This window comes from Coenobita brevimanus, chromosome 53 (genome assembly GCF_032717465.1).
Source record: "Coenobita brevimanus isolate Jiangsu-jjx chromosome 53, ASM3271746v2, whole genome shotgun sequence".
In the NCBI taxonomy this organism is placed as follows: domain Eukaryota; kingdom Metazoa; phylum Arthropoda; class Malacostraca; order Decapoda; family Coenobitidae; genus Coenobita; species Coenobita brevimanus.
In genome coordinates this window covers 8547035-8570504 of record NC_137006.1, presented here as the reverse complement: position 1 = coordinate 8570504, position 23470 = coordinate 8547035, and the positions used below count along the sequence as shown (strand labels likewise).

Here is a 23470-nt window from a genome sequence, read left to right as displayed (position 1 = left end):
GTCTATGGGATTTCCTTTCCTACCCTGGTCATTTGTCCACAAAAACAGTGCATACTCCATCTTGGACATTGCAATGTCTCTCACCTGCAACACTTGCTTCTCTAAGGGTGGCACAGTGGATGAAACGTCGCCCTGATTTTCTCCTCATCTTTCTTTATGTACCGCACTGTGCTCTTGTTAACGTTAAATATTTTCCCAACACCAGCATAGCTCATACCCTCCCTACACTTGTCTAGCAAATTTGCCTTCTCCTCCAGGCTCATTACTTTCTTTGCTTGTTTAGGGGTGGGCTTACCACTAAGAGATGTGGGATGCTTGGGGCCCACACTTGCAGGACAACACAGACACATGTGGGACAAAGTTATCACAAGTGAATTGCAGAGTTGGGAGGTAATTCACTCAAATTTGCACAGCAATGCACTTCTCTGAACACGTGAGAGCACAATTATTGGGGACAATACCGAGATCCAGGGAAGTTTGGCGTGGCAGCGTATAGACAGCGAAACGACTGCGACAGTGGCAGGACACAGACTGAGAGGGAGATAGAGGAGATTGGGAGCGTGGTGGTTTGGTGCTGGCCTGTTTTGGTTTTGGAGTGAAATGACCCACTAGCATCAGCACGGTGACACTATGCGACCGTGAACGAAAATGGCTCCACAGAGGGACAATCTGCGAATGTTCAAAGCTCGCAAAAGTTGATTCTGCAAATGTGGAGGGCCTTCTATATATATATATATATATATATATATATATATATATATATATATAAAGCTGGGGTTGACGAGGTGTATGCAGAGATGCTTAAATGTAGTGGAGAGAATGGAATGAAGTGCTTGTTGGAGATATGTCAGAAGGCATGGATGAGTGAAACTGTGCCTGCAGAGTGGAAAACGGCTGTGATTGTACCCCTGTACAAAAATAAAGGTGAACGAAGTGAGTGCAAGAATTACCGTGGCATAAGCTTACTGAGTGTGGTAGGGAAGGTATATGGAAGAATTATTATAGGGAAAGTAAGAGAGATATCAGAAGTCCTAGTGCGTGATGAACAGGGTGGCTTTAGGAGTGGCAGAGGATGTGTGGACCAAATATTTGCAGTGAGACAGATAGTTGAGAAGGCTTGTGAGAAGGACCATAAGGTGTTTATGGCATTCAAGGATCTGGAAAAAACATATGACAAAGTGGAGAGAGAAGGATTGTGGAAAGTTTAGCGCATGTACGGTGTAGAGGGTGAGGTGTTAGGTGCCGTCAAGAGTTTTTATGATGGTAGTGAAACATGTGCCAGGGTTAATGGGCACCTAAGAGAATGGTTCACAATCAGTGTGGGCGTGGGACAAGGTTGTGTGATGTCCCCATGGTTGTTCAATGTATATATGGATAGGGTGATGAGAGAAGTGAAAACACGAGCAATGAAGAGAGGGATGGCATTAGTAATGAATGGTGATGGATGGAATATCTCAAATTTGTTGTATGCTGATGATGCAGTACTGCTTGCAAGTACCGGACAAGAACTTGGTAGGCTAGTGCAGAGTTTTGCTGATGTCTGTAAGCGTCGTTCCTTGAGAGTAAATGTAGAAAAGAGTAAAGTGATGGTTATTGAGAGAGAAGGTGACTCCCAGTGCAATGTAACAGTGAATGGAGAGAGACTGGAATTGGTGAGAGTTCAAATACATGGGTACGTGATAGAAAAGTGAGGAAAATGTGCAGAAGAAGTTGAAAGTAGAGTGACACAAGGAAGAAAAGTAGCTGGTGCAAAGAAGACCTTGATAAGAAACAGAGGTTTGAGTGTTGCAGCTGCACGAGGTTTACATGACGGAGTGTTAGTGCTAACTTTAACATATGGATGTGAAACTATGGTGTGGCATGAAAATGAAAAGTCAAGAGTAAGAGCAGTGGAGATTGGACTGCTGAGGAATGTATGTGGAGTACAGAGGGTGGATAGGATACGAAATAATGTGATTCGTGAAAGATGCGGAGTGAGGAAGTCGGTGGACACCAGAATTGAAGAAAGTGTACTGAGATGGTATGGTCATGTGGAGAGAATGGATAACAATAGAGTAGTGAAGAAGGTATATCTGAGCGAATTCGAAGGAGGGAGGAGGCGAGGTAGGCCAAGGAGAAGGTGGAGAGATATGGTGGATGAATGTGTGAGGAAGAGAGGTTTGGAAGTCGGTGAGGCTATGGAAATGACAGGAGATCGAGCTGACTGGATGAATTTTGTGAGGAAATGTGCATGATCAGGGATTTTTGGCACCCCTTTTTAACGTGGCAGCGTCTGGATTGACTCTGTCGGATACGATATGTGAAGCTACAGTACGTGGTGAATGTTTTTGGCGTATCCGATAGACAGGATTCCGAGGGCTTGAATGATGAGTGAATGGAAGCGTGGCCCATTGGATTGGGCAATTTTGGGCTGTCTGGACATTGCTACTACTCACCCTGCCCTTGGGTGGGAAAGGAGGTCCGGATGATGGTGATGATATATATATATATATATATATATATATATATATATGTAGAGAGAGAGAGAGAGAGAGAGAGTTTTAAGTATTTAGGGTAACATGTTGCTGTGGATCGAAGAATAGATGCAGAAGTGATTTCTGGAATGAATGAAGTAGGGAAGATACTGGGAAGAATGAAAAAAGAGTTTACATGCCGTTCGCTAAGAATGGATGTAAAGAGAAGGCTGTTAGAGGATGTTGTGGTACTGACTGCACTGTATGGGGCTGAAACATGGAATATAGGTGTAGCAGAGATAAAAAGTTTGAATGTAATGGAGATGAGGTGTCTGAGGAGTATATGTGGAGTGACGCGTATGGGTCGAGTGAGAAATGATGAAGTGCGAAGAACTGGAGTAGTGGGGGTGATGGCCGATCGAGTTGAGCAGAGGATGTTGCAATGGTTAGGGTATATGCAGAGAATGCATGATGAGGGATTGGTGAAAAAGATAACTGGATCGGATGTGAGAGATGTAAGACAGAGAGGAAGGCAACGAACAGGATGGGTGGACAGTGTGAAGAGAGCGTTGGATGCGAGAGGTATGTCTGTTGAGCAGGGAAGACTGACTGTGCTTGACAGAAATGTCTGGAGAGAAACTGTGAATGAATAAATGATGATGTGGCCCTGAAGGGTTATTCTCCCGCATTTGGTCTGATCAGCTGATCAGATCAGGTGCGGGTAAGGGGATGGGGCGATTATGATGTGGCAGAAAACCAGATCTGCTGTCAGGCCCTGCTGCAGATGTCGCTGACTGTACTGTGCAGTTGACCGTCGTGCAGTGTGGTGGGAGAGGATCTGTCCCTTCTCCCCTTGAGGCTAAGATGCAAATGAATGTGTGTGTGTGTGTGGATGAGAAAATTGGGAGTGTGTCGTCCTATCTCAGCTACCTCCCTTTCTTTGGGGAAGCCTAGGTATATATATATATATATATATATATATATATATCACCATCATCATCATCATCATCATCCAGACCTCCTTTCCCACCCTAGGGCAGGGTGAGGAGTAGCAATGTCCAGACAGCACAAATTTGCCCAATCCAACGGGCCATGCTTCCATTCATTCATCAATCAAGCCCCAGAAATTCTGCCTCTGTCGGATATGACAAAAACATTCATCACGTTCTGTAGTTTCATATAAACGTATCTGACAGAATCAATCCGGACTCTGTCACGTTTAAAAGGGGTGCCAAAAATTCCTGATCATGCACTTCTCACAACATTCATCTAACCAGCACGATCTCTTCTCAGTTCCCTAACCTCACCGACTTCCAAACGTCTCTTCCACACACATTCATCCACCATATCTCTCCACCTTCTCCTTGGCCTACCTCTCCTTCTCCCTCCTTCAAATTCGCTCAGTTATACCTTTTTCACCACTCTATTGTTATCCATTCTCTCCACATGACCATACCAACTCAGTACACCCTCTTCGATTCTGGTGTCCACCGACTTCCTCACTCCACATCTTTCACGAATCACATTATTTCATATCCTATCCACCCTCTGTACTCCACATGCATTCCTCAGCAGTCCAATCTCCGCTGCTCTTACACTTGACTTTTCATTTTCATGCCACGCCAATGTCTCACATCCATATGTTAAGGTTGGCACTAACATTCCTTCATGAAAGCCTAGTGCAGCTGCAACACTCAAGCCTCTGTTTCTTATCAAGGCCTTCATTGCACTAGCTACTTTTCTTCCTTGTGTCACTCTACTTTCAACTTCTTTTGCACATTTTCCTCTCTTTTCTATCACTGTACCCAGGTATTTGAACTCTCTCACCAATTCCAGTCTCTCTCCATTCACTGTAACATCGCACTGGGAGTCACCTTCTGTCTCAATAACAATCACTTTACTCTTTTTTTTATATTTACTCTCAAGGCACGACGCTCACAAACATCAGCAAAACTCTGCACTAGCCTACCAAGTTCTTGTCTGGTAATTGCAAGCAGTAATGAATCATCAACATACAACAAATTTGAGATATTCCATCCATCACCATTCATTTCCAACGTCATCCCTCTCTCCATTACTCGTGCTTTTATTTCTCTCATCACCCCATTCATATACAGTATATGTTGAACAACCATGGGGACATCACACAACCCTGTCGCACGTCCCCAACGATAGTGAACCATGAACTTAGATGCCCATTAACCCATTCACATGCTTCACTACCATCATAAAAACTCTTGACGGCACCCAGCAGCTTACCATCTACACCTTACATACACAGAACATTCCACAATCCTTCCCTGTCCACTTTATCATAATATGCTTTTTCCAGATCCATGAATGCCGCAAACACCTTATGGTCCTTCTCACAAGACTTCTCTGCTATCTGTCTCACTGCAAATATTTGATCCACACATCCTCTGCCACTCCTAAAGCTACCCTGTTCATCATTCACTAGGACTTCTGATATCTCTTACTTTCTCTATAATAACTCTTCCATGCCACAGTTAATAAATTTATGCCATGATAATTCTTGCACTCACTTCGCTCACCTTTATTACTGTGCAGGGGTAAAATCACAGCCCTTTTCCACTCTGCAGGAACAGTTTCACTCATCCATGCCTTCTCACATATCTCCAACAAGCACTTCATTCCACTCTTTCCACTACACTTAAGCATCTCTGCATACACCTCATCAATCCCAGCTGCTTTCCCATTTTTCAGCCTCTTCACAGCACTCTTCACCTGTGCTAGTGTCACGTCTCCTGGTACTGCATTGCTTCTCTACACACCCCCAGAACCAATCATGTTTACAGCTGCTCTGCTTTCTCTATTCCCATTCATCAGGCTCTCAAAACATTCTTTCCATCTTGTCCTTACTTCATCCCCATGGGTTAATTAATCTACCACCTACATCCTTCACACCATCACATTTCTTTCCGCTTTCACTTCTACATTTCCGCACCTCTTTCTAGAATAACTTCTTATTTTCAGAGTAGTTCACATTCATTTTTCTTCCTAGATCCTCATTTAGCTCCTTCTTTTTCCTCTTCACTAGTCTCTCTATGTGCTTCTTGCTCTCAGCATATTCAGATCTTATTTCAACTGAACCCCTGTCCTGTAACCATTTTAGCCACTTCTTCTTCTTTTCCTCCACCGCTCTCTTAACCTCCTCATCCCACCATGTCGTACCTTTCTTCTTTGCTGTTACTCTTGCCAGCACCACATACTGCTTTCACATTTCTCACTAAGCAATCCCAGCAAAACCTATATACATTCCACAGGCTGTCCAGATCCATTTAATTCCAGTTCACTAATTCTAACCCCTCCTCTACTTTGGCCTTGTAATCAACTGCCATTTCTTTGATCCTCAGACTCTCAACTTTCAGTCTTTCTCCCTGACTGCTCCTCTCTCTCCTGATCCACCTCACTCCTCTCAGCTTGATCTTGCATGCCACAATCATATGATCTGATGGACCTCCACATTGTCCTCTCACGTCCCTTGTATCAGCAACCATTCCCATCAATGACTTCTCCTCGAGCATGTAACCAATCAGGCTTCTTTCAACACGATCTCCGTTCCTTCTATACCATGTATAGTAATGTGCAATTTTGTATTTGAAATTCGAGTTACAAATGTGCAACCTCCTCTCCTGACACATATCGTTTAATCACTTCCTAATATAATTTTCTCCTGGTATTCCATAACAACCCATTATGTCATCCTCAGGACCATTGCCTACTCTTCCATTCATGTCCCCCATTACGATCACTTTATAGCTCTTGGGCATTTTCCTGCTACTTCACCCAGCTCATCCCAAAACGTGTCTTTCTCTCACTCTTGTCCTCACACGGTGCATATGCTACAATCACTGCCACTTTCACCTTCTTAAACTTGAACTTGACATACATGCACCTCAAGCTGACACATTTGTAGTCACTCATTCCACTCTGCCACACCTCATTCATCAGCAAAGCAACTCCTTCCTTGCATCTTCCTCGCCCAATCTTACACATTTCACACCCTCCCACTCCTCCACTTCACACCCTTTCATCTTTGTTTCACACAACGCCATCACGGCATATCTCGCACTCTTGAACACAGTCACCACTTCCATCCTCTTGTTTTACTCATTCACACCTCACATTCTGCATGGCCATACGAATCTGCCCATTCGGCTGGGGCCCTGGGCAGGGATTGGACCTCTGAGGCTCTCTGAAATGACTGCCATGATCAAGTGATTTTGGATAGGGGAATCCAGGGGGCACTTAACCCTGTCAGAAACTCCGGTTATATGGCTACCACCCAGCGTAGTAAATGGTTTCCCAGGTACAGGAAACCATTTGGCTTGTCACTCGGTGTAGAGATCATCTGGCATCTCTACACTGAGTGAGTGGATGGTGGGCGTCCCCATCCACCATATATATATATATATATATATATATATATATATATATATATATATATATATATATATTGAGTGATGAAGGAATCATATAACATCTTTGAATCTTTTACATCTGCAATGGATTATACTTTTCTAGAAAAAAGCTTCAGACACATAAAAACAGTCATTCGTGAGAAAATACGGAGTAAACTCTGCCAAAAAGTGGGTTTTTCTGTTCCGAGGCAATACTTAACTACCTCTGTAGCACTCAGTTTTTTTTTTTTTTTTAATATAGAATTTATAAACTTCTAGGTCTGGTAGAACTATGATAATACTGCTTTAGGATTTTGCATGGTTACTTATTTATACAGAAGTAATTTCCTGCGATTTTTGCAAAATTAATTATGACATAAACTAGGAGGCATTCATTGAGTGGGCATGGAGTAACCCAAGGGTTAGTATTCAGATGGTCTTATGGGGATTCCTAGCACCTTTTTCCTGGTTATGTACGGTCGACATCAAAAGTCCTGGTTCCTCCCCTGTTTTTCCTCTCCATGCATTTTGGAAATGAGTGTGACGAATAAACAGTAATAGACACTGATGACACCACTCTATAGACACATAAAGTCTTCACTGTCAGTTGTTGCGGACTGACACTGCTAATTTTGTAAGTCCATGGAGGGAAAAGCAGCAGAGGCAATAGAGCTTTTGATGCCGACTGTACCTAATTCATAACACCTTACTCTTCTAAAGATTCTTATTTATGCCTTTTTCCTAACAAGGTTTGCACAGAGTACTCAGAAGATGGTACAAAGATGCCTTATCAAGAAATATGGACATAATTTGCTTAAAGAAAACAAAGCAAAAATTATAAATGTTGTATCAAGTTTTCAACAGATAGCCCATGAAGAAGCTGACGAATGCTCATTTGCAAATATATGGGAGCTACAATTTAAAATATCGGTGTTTTAGAGGGAGACAGACAGACAGACAGACAGACAGACAGAGACAGAGAGAGGGAGAGAGAGAGAGATCTGGAAAAACTGTGCAAAAAATGAATACTCACTGGGTTATTGACTGACTGTAAAATAGCATTTTTTTTTTTTTTTTTTTTATGTGTCCGACTCTGGGCAAAGGCTTCAGGGCCTATATCTTGGGGGCAGTAGCCTATCCCAAGGCCCAGTAGTCCTCCTACACCTCCACATGTCACCACTTCGGCGCTAACACCCACCGTCCATATTGAATACATGCTAGGGCTGTCTCATACAGGACTGGTGTATTGGTATTAGCGGGGGTATTTTTACAACATGTCGGCGGGTCATCTGGTAGATCAGGAAAGTCTGCTTTTAATGAAATTCAAATCCTTAAACTGTCCCCTGCCCCAGCCAGGATTCGAACCTGGGTCCATCAGGACTGCAAGCCGCCTCTCTACCGATTCAGCACTGTGATAATGAAATCGAAGAATATCCGAACAATGGTGTATGACATACTGGTATGATACTAATACAATATTCTGCAAAATATGATGGGATACGAAAATATTTTCATTGCATATATATATATATATATATATATATATACACGTCATTAACACTTTTCTTATCTGTGATAATGAACTATGTCAGTAATTCTGCAAGTGTAAAGTGTAGCTACATCGTGACTTTTGACACAACGTCACTACAGCAACACCTTTAATCACCTTGTATTAGACGCAGATTACCAAATATCCAGACTGACCTGGTAAGCGAAGCGATGGAAGTGCCGAGAAAAAGGTCTGATCGGCAGTTTGAACCACTGAAACAATAGTAATATTCATTTGGGACTAGAGAATTTTTTATCAGTACCAAGACTGACCTGGTAAGTGGAACAGTTGAAGCAGTGCCAACAGCATGACTCCCCCTCAACGTACTTCTTGGCCTGGCCAGTGAGGCAGGGCAGGGAGCACACGCTGGATGGCGGCGAAGGGTCATCCAACTTGAACTGAAGGGCTGCAAGCAATGAGAAAGAAGCGGCTTATTGTTGTGGCTGTACCTGATGCCTCGTAGAAAATAATTATCTATTGTCAAACGCCATATCCTCGACATCATCCAGTTGGACTATACTAAATATAAATTCAACCTTATTATACTGTTACTTGAAGAACTGTGGAGAGTGAGTGAGAAGCAACTTAGTTTTAGTTGTAAATGAAACCATGAATCGCATTCCCCTCGCTGTCACCACTAAAAAGCTGGAGTTCATCCAAGCTAACTATGATTAGACACTGGGTGTCCTGGGATTTGATATACAGTACAATCTCTAGCATTTGATTCTAGGCATAATTTTAAATAAATACTTCTTTGCCAGCATGCATTACGTTGTCAGCCACTACTGAGTTACTTCTGACCTTATGGGTGTAAAGGGTCGTCATAATTAAATCAAAAACTTATCAGTAACTGAGGCTCCATAACGGATGAGAACTGAACTCATGTTGTAGTAGCCACAGACTAACCTTCTCAGATCAAAGCGATGAGTCCCAAGGCATATATATATATATATATATATATATATATATATATATATATATATATATATATATATATATATATATATATATATTTATATATACATATATATATATATATATATATATATATATATATATATATATACAGTATATATATATATATATATATATATATATATACAGTATATATATATATATATATATATATATATATATATATATATATATATATATATATATGTACAGAATATTAGGGTGTTTCACCTGAAAACAGTAGAGACAGGAAAATCGTGGCAGCAATTCATATTTATCGGTTCCTTATCCCTTTGAGTAGAAAAAGAGTCGGACCAATTTTTTTTAGCGATTACCATTTATTTAAGGGTCTCTCTTTTTGGAACATTTTTACAGGAACAGAGAAACAATGACAAAAAGTGGAACTTACACTAGCGAATTTATGCAAAGGTGACAATCTCAACGCGTACTCCTATGGAGTTAGGTAAACTCTTGAGCCACTCAGTTTTTCTGTCATTGTGCACGATTTTTGGAAGGAACTGTTTCTGCGCTTCGTCCTTGCATCGTGCGATGAACTTCTGGATTATTGCAATTCCTCGTTTTGAAGCATACTATGTAACTTTCAAATTTTTGACCAGGTCGTTGAAGTCTGGGGCGTAGATGGATTCAGTTATACCAGAGAGCTCTAATTTCTCCCCCCCCCCCCTTAGTACCCGGAGTCCTGGCCAGTGATGACAGGGCGATCGAACACCCCACATCCACCACCCCTACCCCAACTCCAGTGTAAATATTGTTGGAGAGATGTGGAATGGCCAAAGCTGGTGATATTACAATGTGTCAGTATTGTTATAATGAACAATCAGAACCAGTAGAGGTAAGTATATAATTAAGGTATTAAATGTGTAAGACTGTGCTGTTATCCACAACATAATTATAAGAAAGGCACGAACATGAAAGAATACCTGCAATGTATTATGTGTTATTGTCTATATACTTACGTTCTATATTATAAAGTTACAAATAGGTATAGTATAGTGAAGAAGATCTGTTGAAAAACGTCTTTTTTCATCCATTCTCACTCTCACCTCCACCACCCATCTCTCTGGGTTCCTCTCTCCACGAAACACCTTTCTTACTCTCTCGTCTCCCACACCCACCCTTTGTTAACCAACATAAACAAACTTGATGATGAAATAATCCGTCAAGTATTGATCATATTTATATTATCGCACACCTCTGTATTAAGCACAAACAAATCATTAACATTCAATACTTCGGTAAATCTGCCAACTATTTCATCCTGTCATAAGCTGTTACTTGACATACACACTGCAAGATGGACCTTGTGTTACAAGGACATACGGTTGTTTATCATTAACACATCATTAACACAGGTTATGTGTGGTTTTGGACGTCCATTAATTCATATTGACGTGGAAATTTAAGCCTTACATAATAAAGACATAAGGTTTATGTTCCTGTCATTATTGCATTTACCAAACGAATTGCGGATCGGCTCTGACGAACCACAAACACTCTGCATTAACGAAAATATTCCAACTTCTTGTCAAAATAGTGACACGGTGTCATTACGTATACAACTGACCCACATTCAGTCTTATACATAATGACACTGTGTCATTGTTGCGACATGAGGTCGGAATATTTCTGTTAAAGCAGAGTGTTTGTGGTTTGTCAGGGGCGATTCCTGATTCGTTTGGTTAATGCAACATTTACAGGAACCTAAACCTTATGTTTTTATCATGGAAGGCTTAAATTTCCACGTTAATGTGAATTAATGGACGTCCAAAACCACACATAACCTGTATTAACGATAAACAACCATATGTCCTTGTAACACAAGGTTCAACTTGCAGCGTGTATGTCACGCAGCAGCTTACGACAAGATGGAATAGTTAGCAGGTATATCGAAGTATTGTATTTTATTGATTTATTGGTGCTTAATACAAAGGTTTATACAGAGGTGTATGATAATATAAACATGATCAATACCTGACAGACCATTTCGTCATTATCTTAGTTTATGTTGGTTAACAGAGCATGAGTGGGGGGCGAGAGGGTAAGAGAGGCGTTTAGTGGAGACAGGAACCCAGAGAGAAGGGTGATGGAGGTGGGAGAGAAAATGAATGAAAAAAGACATTGCATCTTTCAACAGATCTTGTTCACCTTACTGTACTTATCTGTAACATTATTATATAGGACGTAAGTATATAGACAATATGACATAATACATAGTAGGTCTCTTTCATTTTCGTGCCTTTCTCATATGTTGTGGATAACAGCACAGTCTTACACAATACCTTTATATACTTAACCCTACTGGTTCTGATTTCTATAAAAACAATACTGACACATTGTAACATCGCCAGTTTTGGCCGTTCCACATCTCTCCAGCTACATTTACACTGGTGCTGGGGTAGGGGCGGTGGATGTTGGGTGTTCAATCACCCGGTAGTCAGTGGCTGTGACTCTGGCTACTAAGGGGGGAGAAATTAGTGCTTTCGTGTGTACCTCCTGCTGAACTTCAGCCTTAGCAGCCAATACTCTAGCATTTCTTTCGTTTAGCTGGTCACTAATCTGTCCAGGGTGTCAGTGGCAGAAATGCTGAGATTTTTTCTCTCCAGCCTCTTTAGCAGTGGTGGGCAAGTTAATGAAGAACGTTAGCTTTGTTAACCAATAATCCGTTAGTCAACTAATTAGCTTCGTTAAAGTTAATCAGTTAACTATTATTAATTCTGCCAAAAATTATCGGAAGTTAACCGTTAATCAGTTATTCTGTTAGTTTTACATATGAAATTCAATTTTCTTTAATAAAAGACACTTTTGCTGTTAGAAAAGTAGTTGGCAGGATGTTTATTCCTGGAGTGGCTCTTAATGTTGTTGTTGCTGCTCTTGTGGGCCCTGACTTCATGCTGCTTGGGCAGGCAGATCTTACTCTGGAAAATATAATTGTTGCCCTCTGTTTTCATGTACAATAAAAACTTTTCAAGATGCGGCCAGGGGTTCTCATGCAGCTCAGAGTTATCATCATCACCAGCCACAACAGATTCCTCACTTTACTGCCTATCCATTCTGTCCTGGCCGACTGCAGATGTACTAGACTGAGACACCACCACTGTGAAAAGCAATCCCTCCAATACCCGGACGCCCACTTTCCGGACATCCCTACTACCCGGACATAATCGTCCCGGGATCCAATATTCCCAAAATGGTCCGAAAACCGCAAAAAAATCCGGAAAAAATAAAATTGTTCCCGCCCGTAATTTGAACTTGGCACGCGGGGCGTGGGACAGCTTTGTTGTGGCGCGTCATTCCTTCGACGTCCGCTAGAATGCCCCTGCATCCTCCCCACTTTTCGCCTGTCTCTTGTCGCGAGTGAACACTCGTCGTCATGGCTGCCCATGTGCTCGCTTTTGTGGTGGTGCCTTACCTGCTGCAGGGACTCATGCTGCTCTCGTGCCTCTCCTTCGTGTGTGTTATGATGGCCCAGCCGCCTGAGAAGAGGAAGAGAGTGGTATTGACTCTGGAGAAGAATGGGAAATATTGGAGAAAGTAGATGCAGGATGGTCTTCTTCGTGCATCCTCCGTGAGTTTAACCTGGCCCGATCTACTTTGTTTGATATTAAGAGATCCCAAGACAAACTCATGGAGTACACGGCTGACTTCTCGTCAAAAAGCAAACACAACGTGGAGAGGAAGGTGATGTTTACTCCCAAGTTTGCTGAAGTCACCCACTCCACGTTGATTTGGTATCAACAGCAACGTGCTGCTGGTGTGATGGTACGTGGTAAGGACCTGAAGGCTGCTGCTGAGAAGTTCGCAAGGCTTCACAGCGCCCTAGACTTCAAGGCATCCGAGGGTTGGCTCTTCACATTTAAGTTACGGCATGGCCTTACCATCTGTAAGTCTCATGGCGAAGCTTTGGACGCTAACGAGGATGAAGTTGATGAGTTTCGGCACAAGGTGAAAGGCTTGATCGACAGGGAGGGCCTCACTCTCGGTCAAGTCTACAACGCTGACGAAACTGGTTTATTCTATCGTTCTTTGCCAACGAACACTCTAGCCGAGGAGATGGAGAAGCATGTACCTGGCCACAAGCTCTGCAAGCAATGGATATCTGCTTTGTGTTGTGCCAATGCTAACGGCATGCACCGGCTTAAGCCCGTTATTGTTGGCCATGCAAAGCAGCCTCAGTGTCTTCGTGGGGTGATGGATGTCCTTCCTGTCGTCTGGTACCATTCTTTGAAGGCATGGTTCACAGCCCAGATCTTCAAAGACTGGTTCCACTGCCATTTCGTCAAGGAGGTCATACATTACCAGATGGAGAAACTTGGAATCCCACGCGACCAGGTAAAGGCCCTCCTTCTCCTCGACAACGCACCTGCCTACCTGTGCGACAAGGACTTGGTGGCTAAGAATGGCTGCATTATGTTCATGTTTCTGCCACCTAATACTACTGCTCTCATCCAACCAATGGACCAAGGAGTGATCGTGGCAACGAAGCGCTTATACCGACGGAAGTTCCTGGACGAGGTGATGGTTGTTCTTGAGGACAAGGACGAGTGCAGGGAGGGATGGGACACGCGAGGCCAGCGGACTTTGGAAAAACTTCGCCACTACAACATCAAGTCTGCAATCTACAACTGGGCCAGTGCATGGAAGGAAATCCCTGTCAAAACTCTAGAAAATGGTTTGGTCTCGTCTGCTTCTCAGAACGGATGCGGAGTACGATTTCCTAGGTTTCGACGTGGATGACTTCCATGCACGTCTACGTATGCACAGCGATGATGTCGATGTGGACGAAGTGCGTGAGTGGTTGGATGACAATGAGGGCGATCCTGGATATCAGACCCTGTCTGATATTGAGATCGCATCTTCAGTTGCAGGTGTCAGTACCCAGCTTGAAGATTCCGATGAGGATGGCGACGATGATGCGGACTTCTCTCAGCATGACACAACTCCAGCCATCCCCAAGCTGAGCGCACTCCGGGAACACCTAGAGTTCGTTCTGGACTACCTGGAACACCTGGACTGCGACAGGGAGATGGGGCCCTTGGGACTTGTGGAGGAAGTGCGTGCTTTCAGGCAGCGCATCATAAATCGTCAGAATCGTCGTTCCTTGCGTCAATCAATGATTGACAGCTTTTTCAGGCCCGTGACCCCCGCAGTGCCCAGCCCTGGCTCCACTCCGTTGCCTCCCCAAGACAGGTCCTCATGCTCCGAGCCACAGCCCAGCACATCAGCAATGGTGGAGTCACCGCTTGACATGAGTTTGCGTCTATCTTCAGAGTCGTCTGCAGTGGGTACGCCATCACCACGACCCAGCGACGCATCCCTAGGTCACCTGCCAGCGATACTCTCAGACTCTGACAGTGATTAAACGGCAAGAACTTCTCTACTAGACCACACGGGAATTTAGTGTTGTGCAGTGAAAGAAAATCAGTGCATACAGTATTGTAAAGTAGAAATTTGAGAGAAAAGACAAAATTTTTGGACAAAATTTAACGTAAATACACTTGTGATTTGTTTTGAAATTGGTTTTATGAGTGGAAACTCTTAAAGTGCAGAGTGCAACACTTATTAAGTTACAATTGAGCATAAGTAAGACAAAGAGTGTGCATTGTGAAGAGAATGGACTAAGTTCAGTGCAAGACTTCATGAACAGTGTACTGCAAGTGCTTCAGGAAATCCTTCTTACTGTCAGAGTCTGAGAGGAGGCGGTTATTCATCGAGATGGCCATGGACTTGCTGTAAGTAGGCAGAATGTTTCATACTGTACTCTACTGTATCTTCCATACTATATTTACCTCAAACACCTCATTTCATTCTTTTATGTCCCTTATTGGTGTGAATATGTTGTGTCTTAGGTGCTATGCATGTGCAGTAGGGAGGTGTTTTTCTGAGTTAGGCTAGGTTAGGGTCCATAACTACCAGTCCAGGAGCCAGGGACTTGTAAGTACCCAGAATGTTTAATATTGTATGAACCTACCTCAAAAACCTCATTTTATGCTTCTTTTGCATTTATTTCAGTCTTTTATGTCCCTTATTGGTGTGATTTGGGTCTTAAATAGGTGCTATGCATGTCCAGAGGGAGTTGTATAGGTGTTTTTCTGAGTTAGGGTCCATAAGTACAAGTCCAGGAGGCTGGTGCCCACTATCCGGACAGGACCACTATCCGGACATGCCTATGGCTCTATTACGTCAGTGGAGGGATTACTGTATATGAGTATGATCCCTCCACAGTCCAAACTCCAAAATTCGGTTGGCTTAGAGTCAGTACTACCAACATCAAGCTTAAACCCCGCAGTATCGATACCATGTTCGAGTATCGAGTATAAATGAGTACAGTGTCAGTACATGCATGGTATGTATAGAATTTTCGGATAGTGAGTGATATGACAGTAGTAGAAATATTCTTTATGGGAATTTATTTGGTTTCTCACCATTTTATGGACTGATTTTTTTTTTACTCCAATGACATGGTCGAAGTAAGCTGTTATGAAACCTGTGTGAAGTTGTGAACCATCTGTTATATCATATAACAGATGGTTCACAACTTCAGATTTACGTTCATATAACTTGCATGAACTTAGATCTGACACCACTTACATAAGATTTGTATCGATTGCTGAATCACCATATTACTCACCACTAACTTTGACACTATCAATTTGATGATTTATAATTTCAATTCGAAGCATTTATGACCTAAAGTTACTTGTTTTAGGACATAATCAACGGATTAACGGATCAACGAAAATGTTAACGGAGGTTACCGCTAATCCGTTAAGTTCAATAACAAATTAACGATTTAACACGTTAACAAAAACATTAGCTTTGTTAATAATAGATTAACGATTAACGCATTAATGCCCACCACTGCTCTTTTGACACTTCCTGTCTGGATGGCAAAGGCATTCAAGCATCCTCTGCCTGGTCTCTGGTTCAAGTCTCTCAGTGATGAAGCCTTGGGTGATGGCCTCCTTTCTGAGGTACCAGAGGTGATGTTGTGGGGCTCTCTTTGCCAATGGTGCCACCTCCTTGTCTAGGTAGATGAGGAGTTCCTTGAGAAAGTCCAGATCATTCATTTAGGTCCAGCTTGGTATCAGCAGCTGGTGTGTTCTTTGTCACATCCTTCCTCAATGCCATGTATTGTTCATGGAATTGCTTGGCCTGCTTCTTCAGGTTGGCCTCCATTTTCACAAGGAGGTTGGCCTGCCTCCAACCTTCCTGCAGGTTCTGCGAAACCACCTTTGCAACATTCGAAATTAGTGCCTTCTGATCCTTGTGATGCCACATAAAAACAAGCAAAAGTCTTGTCTGGAAGGAAGGCAGTCTGAAGAAAATCTGGAAACTGGGCCATCTTGACAAGCCACACATCACGAGACATGATGTCAAGTGACCAACTGACCTGAAAATAAGGTCAAAATTGGTGTTATCTGGCAACTGAAAATTAGGATCAGACAAAAGTAAATACCTGATAACCAAAGTAGCTAGATACCCAAATTAACTAGATTTATGTACACACACCAAAAAGTATCGGATCATACTTGACACAAAGCAATTTTAGACACAGACGATGGCTACGGGGAACCGAACACCGATTTTTTCCCCATAGTGATAAACCTGCTTTCTCAAGGATGCAATATATGGCTTGTTTATGACATTTTCTTGTCCGTACTGTTATTATATATATATAGCAAAGTAGTTACAAAAAAATCTTACCGAGAGTTCATGAGCTATAATGGTCGTATCAGATATCATCGTGCCTTACCTGCGCGATACTTTTTGATGTGACTGTACAATAAGATTGGCAAAATTTCAAACAACTGTAATAAGACTGCACACACCAGTCAAGAACCCACATGTTAAGTTCATCCCATGACACCACCTAACCACCAACTCACACCGAGACACTGAACATCGACTGAGGCACAGAAATGGCACTCGCCCACCGCCCAACTTCAGGAGAAGGAGGGGGGCTTGGCATATTCCTGAGTCACGATTGGCAGAGATAACCAAAAACCATATTACCAGCCCAGACGTGGCCAATGAATGAGATCTCAAAATACTCTTCATTTTTCAGGAGGTTTTGCAGGAATCAATTTCAGGTACAATGGATCACAGCCACAAGCAATATGATCAAATTGTAGAATACTTCCAAACATGAAACACCCTAACATACATTCATACATATATATATATATATTGTCACTGGCGTAGCTATCCCAGTAGCGAATGGGTGAAGTAAAAGATAAGATGATAATGAAAGGAGAGAGACATGAGCCATTAGGAACATTAAATCTTTTCTCTAATCAGTTTTGCTGCCTGTAAAGGGTAACCCTAGTCCCCAGGTGTATTTACCCAGCAGTCAACTTTGTCTTCTGGATTGATAGCACACCAGATGTTTTTCTCACAAATTACGCAGAAAATCCCTCTTGTCCTTGAAATACTGGGTGTGACATAATGTGGGAGGAGCAAGGTAGGGATGTTTGCCAATTAGAAGTCTAAATGGCACTTTTGTCATGTTCCTGATGGCACGCAATTGGTTGTGTGTGGAGTGTATGAGGCCCTCATTGGTAACAGGTGCCTCTATTGTTTCTGTATGCATGGAGATTATTTTTAAGACAGCCTAGTGGTTAATTAGCTGAAAGAGGCAGAGTATGTCTGCTTTTATAAGCCCAAAGAAAATGTGAAGAGATACATTTTGTCTCTGTTTGTACAGACACACACTTTGTTTCATTTTTTTGTTCACACATTTTTGTATACATTTTGTCACATTTACCGTACTGTCATGGCAAACTTTTGTCACATTGTGTTGCACTTTTCTCCAACATTGCTCAGTACGTGACTTTGATTACGAAGCACACTGTTTGTACACCATTTTCCAGTTTTGGTTCACTCCTCCATTCACACTAGTGTGTGAATTATATCCGGATTTATCCCTCAAAGTCTCCACATTTCCTCGGGCTTTGTGAGTACTTAGCCTCCACTGAGTCTATTCTGGTTAGGTAAGAAATAACTTGTTTTATATTTGTGTTCTGAGGCCTATATGAATCATCCTTTTGTAAAACGAACCCTGGTTTCTTCTTTGGTTGTGTATGTCATAGTGTACAGTAAAGTAAAGTTACTTTTCTTGTAAGCTTTGCCTTATCCCTTTTGGTGATTAACTAACCCATTCACTGCATCAATGTTTGTTTACGTGTACATCCCGTGTGTGGCAGTTATCAAATATTTATAAATATAAAAAAAATAATATTGTTAAAAGGTAGAGAAAAAAATCCCAAGTTCAATGGTATATAACACAATATAGCAAACAAAAAAGTAACCCCTGATACAGGTCCATGAAGTAATAAATATTCCCTGCATGGTGGTGCCAGGTGAACGATGTGTTACGGTTGCACTGTGTCGTCAGTGTCAATCTTGCAATCAGATAAGGTATAAAACAGCATCTGAACCGTCCTTGTCATCACATCTAACAACAAATCACTATCATTACTACACTTGTCCAGAGATTTCATCCAATATTTGCTTAGGCTACTGCTAGTGACAGCATGGAGAAGATTTTGCACCTTTACCTTCGGCATTTTATTGGTAACTGAGCTGAGCTCTGCACCTCGTAAAATTGCATAATCTATGTATGGCAATATTCTATAAGGTGCCATGAATTGCTAGCTGATTTATTTTGTGCCATTTCTGATGGCGGAATTTTTGAAAGCAGGAAATCATATATGATACAGCCGCAGTGAGAGCCATTTGGACTCAGATATCATGTGTGATACAGTCTCAGTCAATGGGTTAAGGGCTAAGAGTGCACCGTAATATACACCCCCATAACAATATGGCGACCTCGCCAGGATAGCTCTGTGACTAATATTGGCAACCTTGGCCACAAACACAGTGCTTACTCTTACCTACGTAACTATAATCAGTAATCATGGCCCTAATGAGTGATAGTGATGTGAAAGCATTTTTGGATTATAAGCCTTTCCCAACCAGAGTGAAAACACACACAAAACGCGAGCTCATATTGCTTGCCCAGGCCTTACAGTTGAGATTTCCTACCTTAGTCACTAAGACTAAGTTACTTGATTTAATATTGGAGACCATGTTTGAGCAAAGTGAGTCCTCCATAGATAGTTCTGAGCCATTTGATAGTGCACAAGGTGTTGACCCTGAGCCTTTGGCTTTGGAGATATCTGGTCCTAGTGATTTTTCTGCTCATGATACTGTTGACAAAGTGTAACTTGAGTTAGCCAGAATTAAGCTGAGGGAACTAGCAGTGCAAGCAAAAATGAGAGAACAAGAATGGAATGCTAAAATGAAGGAAATAGAATTACAGGCCCATATGAGACAAAAGGAAATGGATCACGAATTCCAACTGAAGCACCCTGATAGTTTACCTAGAGCTAGTAGTTCATCTGTCAGGGAATCTTTTGATGTTGCTAGGAACATTAAGCTAGTACCTCCCTTTAATGAGCAAGATGTCTCCAAGTATTTCCATATGTTTGAAAAGGTGGCAGGTCGTCTCTCGTGGCCAAAAGACTCTTGGACTGTACTGCTGCGGAGTGTTTTGAATGGAAAGGCTCAAGAGGCTTATATTTCTTTATCTGTTGATCAAAGTGCTAACTATGATTGTTTAAATGATGCCATTCTCAAAGCACATGAACTTGTGCCAGAGGCATATAGGCTTAAATTTAGATCCACCTTTAAACAGAAAGATCAGACTCATGTGGAATATGCTAGATTATTCACAGACTTATTTGATCAATGGTTGCATTCTAAGAAAGTTGATGATTTCTGTAAACTTAAAGAATTAATGATCTTGGAGAACTTCACTCGTAAGATAGATAGGGATGTGGCTACATACCTAGTCGAGAAAGATTTAGATACCCTAGCTGAGGCTGCTGTTGTAGCAGATAACTATAGTATAATTCATAAGCATGAACGTAAGCCTCAGTTATTTGTTGAGGGTAGGAGAGTGAACCAACAAGTTATTGTGAACCCTTCTTTTGGTAAAGGCAAGTTAATGTGAAGTGACACTAGTGGGAGCAATGCAACCCCAGAGCATATTAGTTCTACGAAATTAAGTGAGGACAGTGTTGCCAGAGGGTCAAGAAAAAGTGTCAGGTTTTGCCAGTATTGCCAGAAAATGGGGCACTTCAAGGATTGATGCTGGAGAAAATGAGGAAAAAGGTCCTCTGTAAAACCTATTACTTTGGTAAACTCTTGGGGACCTTTTGACATCAACAGAGAGCAACCACCCACAGATATTGTTAGTGGTAGTCAGACACAACCCCAGCAGGTGCATATTGTTGATAAGGCCAGAGTGGACCCGTCAGTGGTGGATAGACTGACTCCTGTAGAGCCATTATTAGACACTAGTAAGACTGGAGCAGTGCCACCGTCAGGTTCAGGTGAGAGTTGTAACAAGATTCCATCAGAGTGTCCTTCCCCAAGCAGTACTCAAAGTGACTCCTCCCCAGGTCATTTATGTGCTAACTTTATTTCTAAGGGTTTAGTTTCAGTTGATGGCAAAGGTGGTAAGGAAGTCACTATACTTAGAGACACAGGAGCTTCACAGTCATTAATGTTGAAGGGGATTGTTGATATAGCTGACCCTAATGAATGTGTCTTGTTGCAGGGTATAGCTGAGTTCCTATCTGTTCCCCTAGTTGAGGTGAAGCTCCAATCAGAGTTAGGTACTGGTTCAGTGCGTGTGGGTGTTGTTGACCAGCTTCCTGTACAAGGGGTCACTTTCCTTTTGGGTAATGACCTGGCGGGAGGACAGGTGAGTGCTGTTCCCTGCGTGTCAAAAACTCCCATGAGTGAGGATAGGACTAAAGAGTTGGATGCTAAATTGTTTCCTGCATTTGCTGTAACTAGAGATATGACGGCAAAAGCCAGCCATGAGAATGTTGACAGTAATGGCACTGGCAATGCCGGTGGTGATATTGGGCTTGGTGATACCTTTTTTGCCCAGTTAAATGACTCAGAGGTTGATGATTCTCCCCAGACTGATGCAAGTGTAAAGTTACCTGATATGCAAAGATCTGATCCTGAGATTGCCACTTTAAGTGACTCAGCAGTTACGAAGGATGAATGTGAGTCTGAACTGACAGAGTGTTGTTATTTAAGGCCCAATAACATGTTAATGAGAAGATGGAGACCTCCTAGTGTTGCTCATAATAACGAGTGGGAGATTGTACATCAGGTGGTGGTTCCAAGACCCTATAGGCAAAAAATTATGTCCATTGCTCATGACTCTTCTTTAGCAGGTCACTTAGGGGTGAGGAAGACTCTCTTCCGCATCTGGCAGCATTTTTACTGGTCTGGAATCCGTCGAGATGTCTCCCGGATCTGTAGGTCATGTCACACCTGTCAGCTAGTCGGTAAGAGCAATAAGCCCATCCCTGCGGCTCCTTTGATTCCTCTACCTGTGTTTGAGGCCCCATTCACTAGAGTCCTTGTGGACATTGTTGGCCCTTTGCCTAAGACCTCTTCAGGCCACCAGTACATCCTCACAATGTTAGACATGGCCACTAGATATTCTGAAGCCATTCCCTTGAGAAATATTTCAGTTAAACAGGTTGTAAAGGAGATGCTGACCTTCTTTACCCATTTTGGTCTCCCTAGGGAAGTTCATTCGGATCAAGACAGTAATCTTAATTCCAAACTGTTTGGACAAACCCTTAAGGAGTTAGGAATTTCACAGATCACTTCCTCAGCATATCATCCTCAGAGTCAGGGTGCATTAGAGAGGTATCACCAAACTTTGAAGAGTATGCTCAGAAAACTATGTATTGATGAAAAGGAATGGGACAATTGTCTGCCTTTCCTACTTTCTGCAACCAGAGAGGGACCGAGTGAGTCCTTGGACTACTCCCCATTTCAGTTAATCTTTGGCCATGACATAAGAGTTCCTCTTAACCCCTAAACTGTGGGGTTGTTTTGGCGCTCCTTGCGTGCCCCACAAGGATATTCGCGCTCAGACAGACTTTGTAAAAATATTTGCCAAAAATCAGTTATTAGTTCTAGAATATTATAATTATATAATATTATGCTTATGGCACATACCTTCAGCTTTCTCCTGGGATGTTTGTTGAGCCTTCATCTAATACCGTAGGACTTGTGGAGACTACTGAAGTTGGGTAACGAAGTCTCCACTTTACACTTCCTGACACCCCGTAATTTGATTACCACAGCCTGATATTATCACTAGAAACACTATTCTATGATTTACAAATAGTTTGGAATCCATACTCAAAAAAAAAAAAACTCTGTGAAAGCAATGAAAATTACTAGCACGTACGAGCTTCCCACTTGCGCTCGTTCCCCGCTGGTATTCTATCATTTGTTATTCATAAAAACACTCACACTTTATATTCCTATTACTATATAATATATATATCTGCAGTCTTTATCCATAAGTTTCCTTCAGTAATTGTAGTTTATTGTCACTGTAGGCATTCAATTTCTCTTTCAGTAAAATACGTAGCATTCACTTTCTCATCCTGTATACTAGCATGGAGAACGAATCTGCCACTTTCACTTTCATAACTCCCAGTATTCATACATGTTAGAGTGAAACTTTCACTTTCATTACTCCTAGTATATATACTTGTATTCTTATATTACTAATTATTTACATATCTATTTACACCCCCTATTTTATTTACATTATTTACATTTCTATTTTATTTACACTATGTTATGCACTGTCACTTGCAGTAACTTATAAAACTATTTTCCACTGTTCAGTTATATTTACATTCATTGCTTTCACTTGCTGTTTACACATTATTTACACATTTACATTTCCACTTGCACTGTTATAGAGTCACCAGAGAGATTGTAGTCACTGTCCATCATTATCATTGATAAATTAGCCAGTTCACGTTCCACATCAGTCACTTAGCCCTTTATCCCTTTCCACATGAGGTTTACTAGGGGTGGAAGTCACAGGGCCCTTTGCATGGGGCTAAAAAGCGAAGGAATTGGACAGGCGCGAATCCGACGTGGTTTCACCTTGAAAGACGACAGTAAACTGAATGCTGTTTCCTAGGGGCAACAGCTGCTAATATATCCGCTAT

The 23470-nt window shown here is 41.9% G+C and overlaps 1 protein-coding gene across 1 annotated transcript in view; it reads right to left on the bottom strand.

Annotated features, from left to right (window-relative positions):
- Window positions 1-23470, bottom strand: part of LOC145400735 (metabotropic glutamate receptor 6-like) — a 281737-nt gene that overhangs the window by 63103 nt on the left and 195164 nt on the right. The window contains exon 11 of the mRNA XM_080273169.1: window positions 8696-8829. Coding sequence (XP_080129295.1) covers window positions 8696-8829 — 134 coding nt within the window. The remainder of the gene's footprint in view (window positions 1-8695; window positions 8830-23470) is intronic.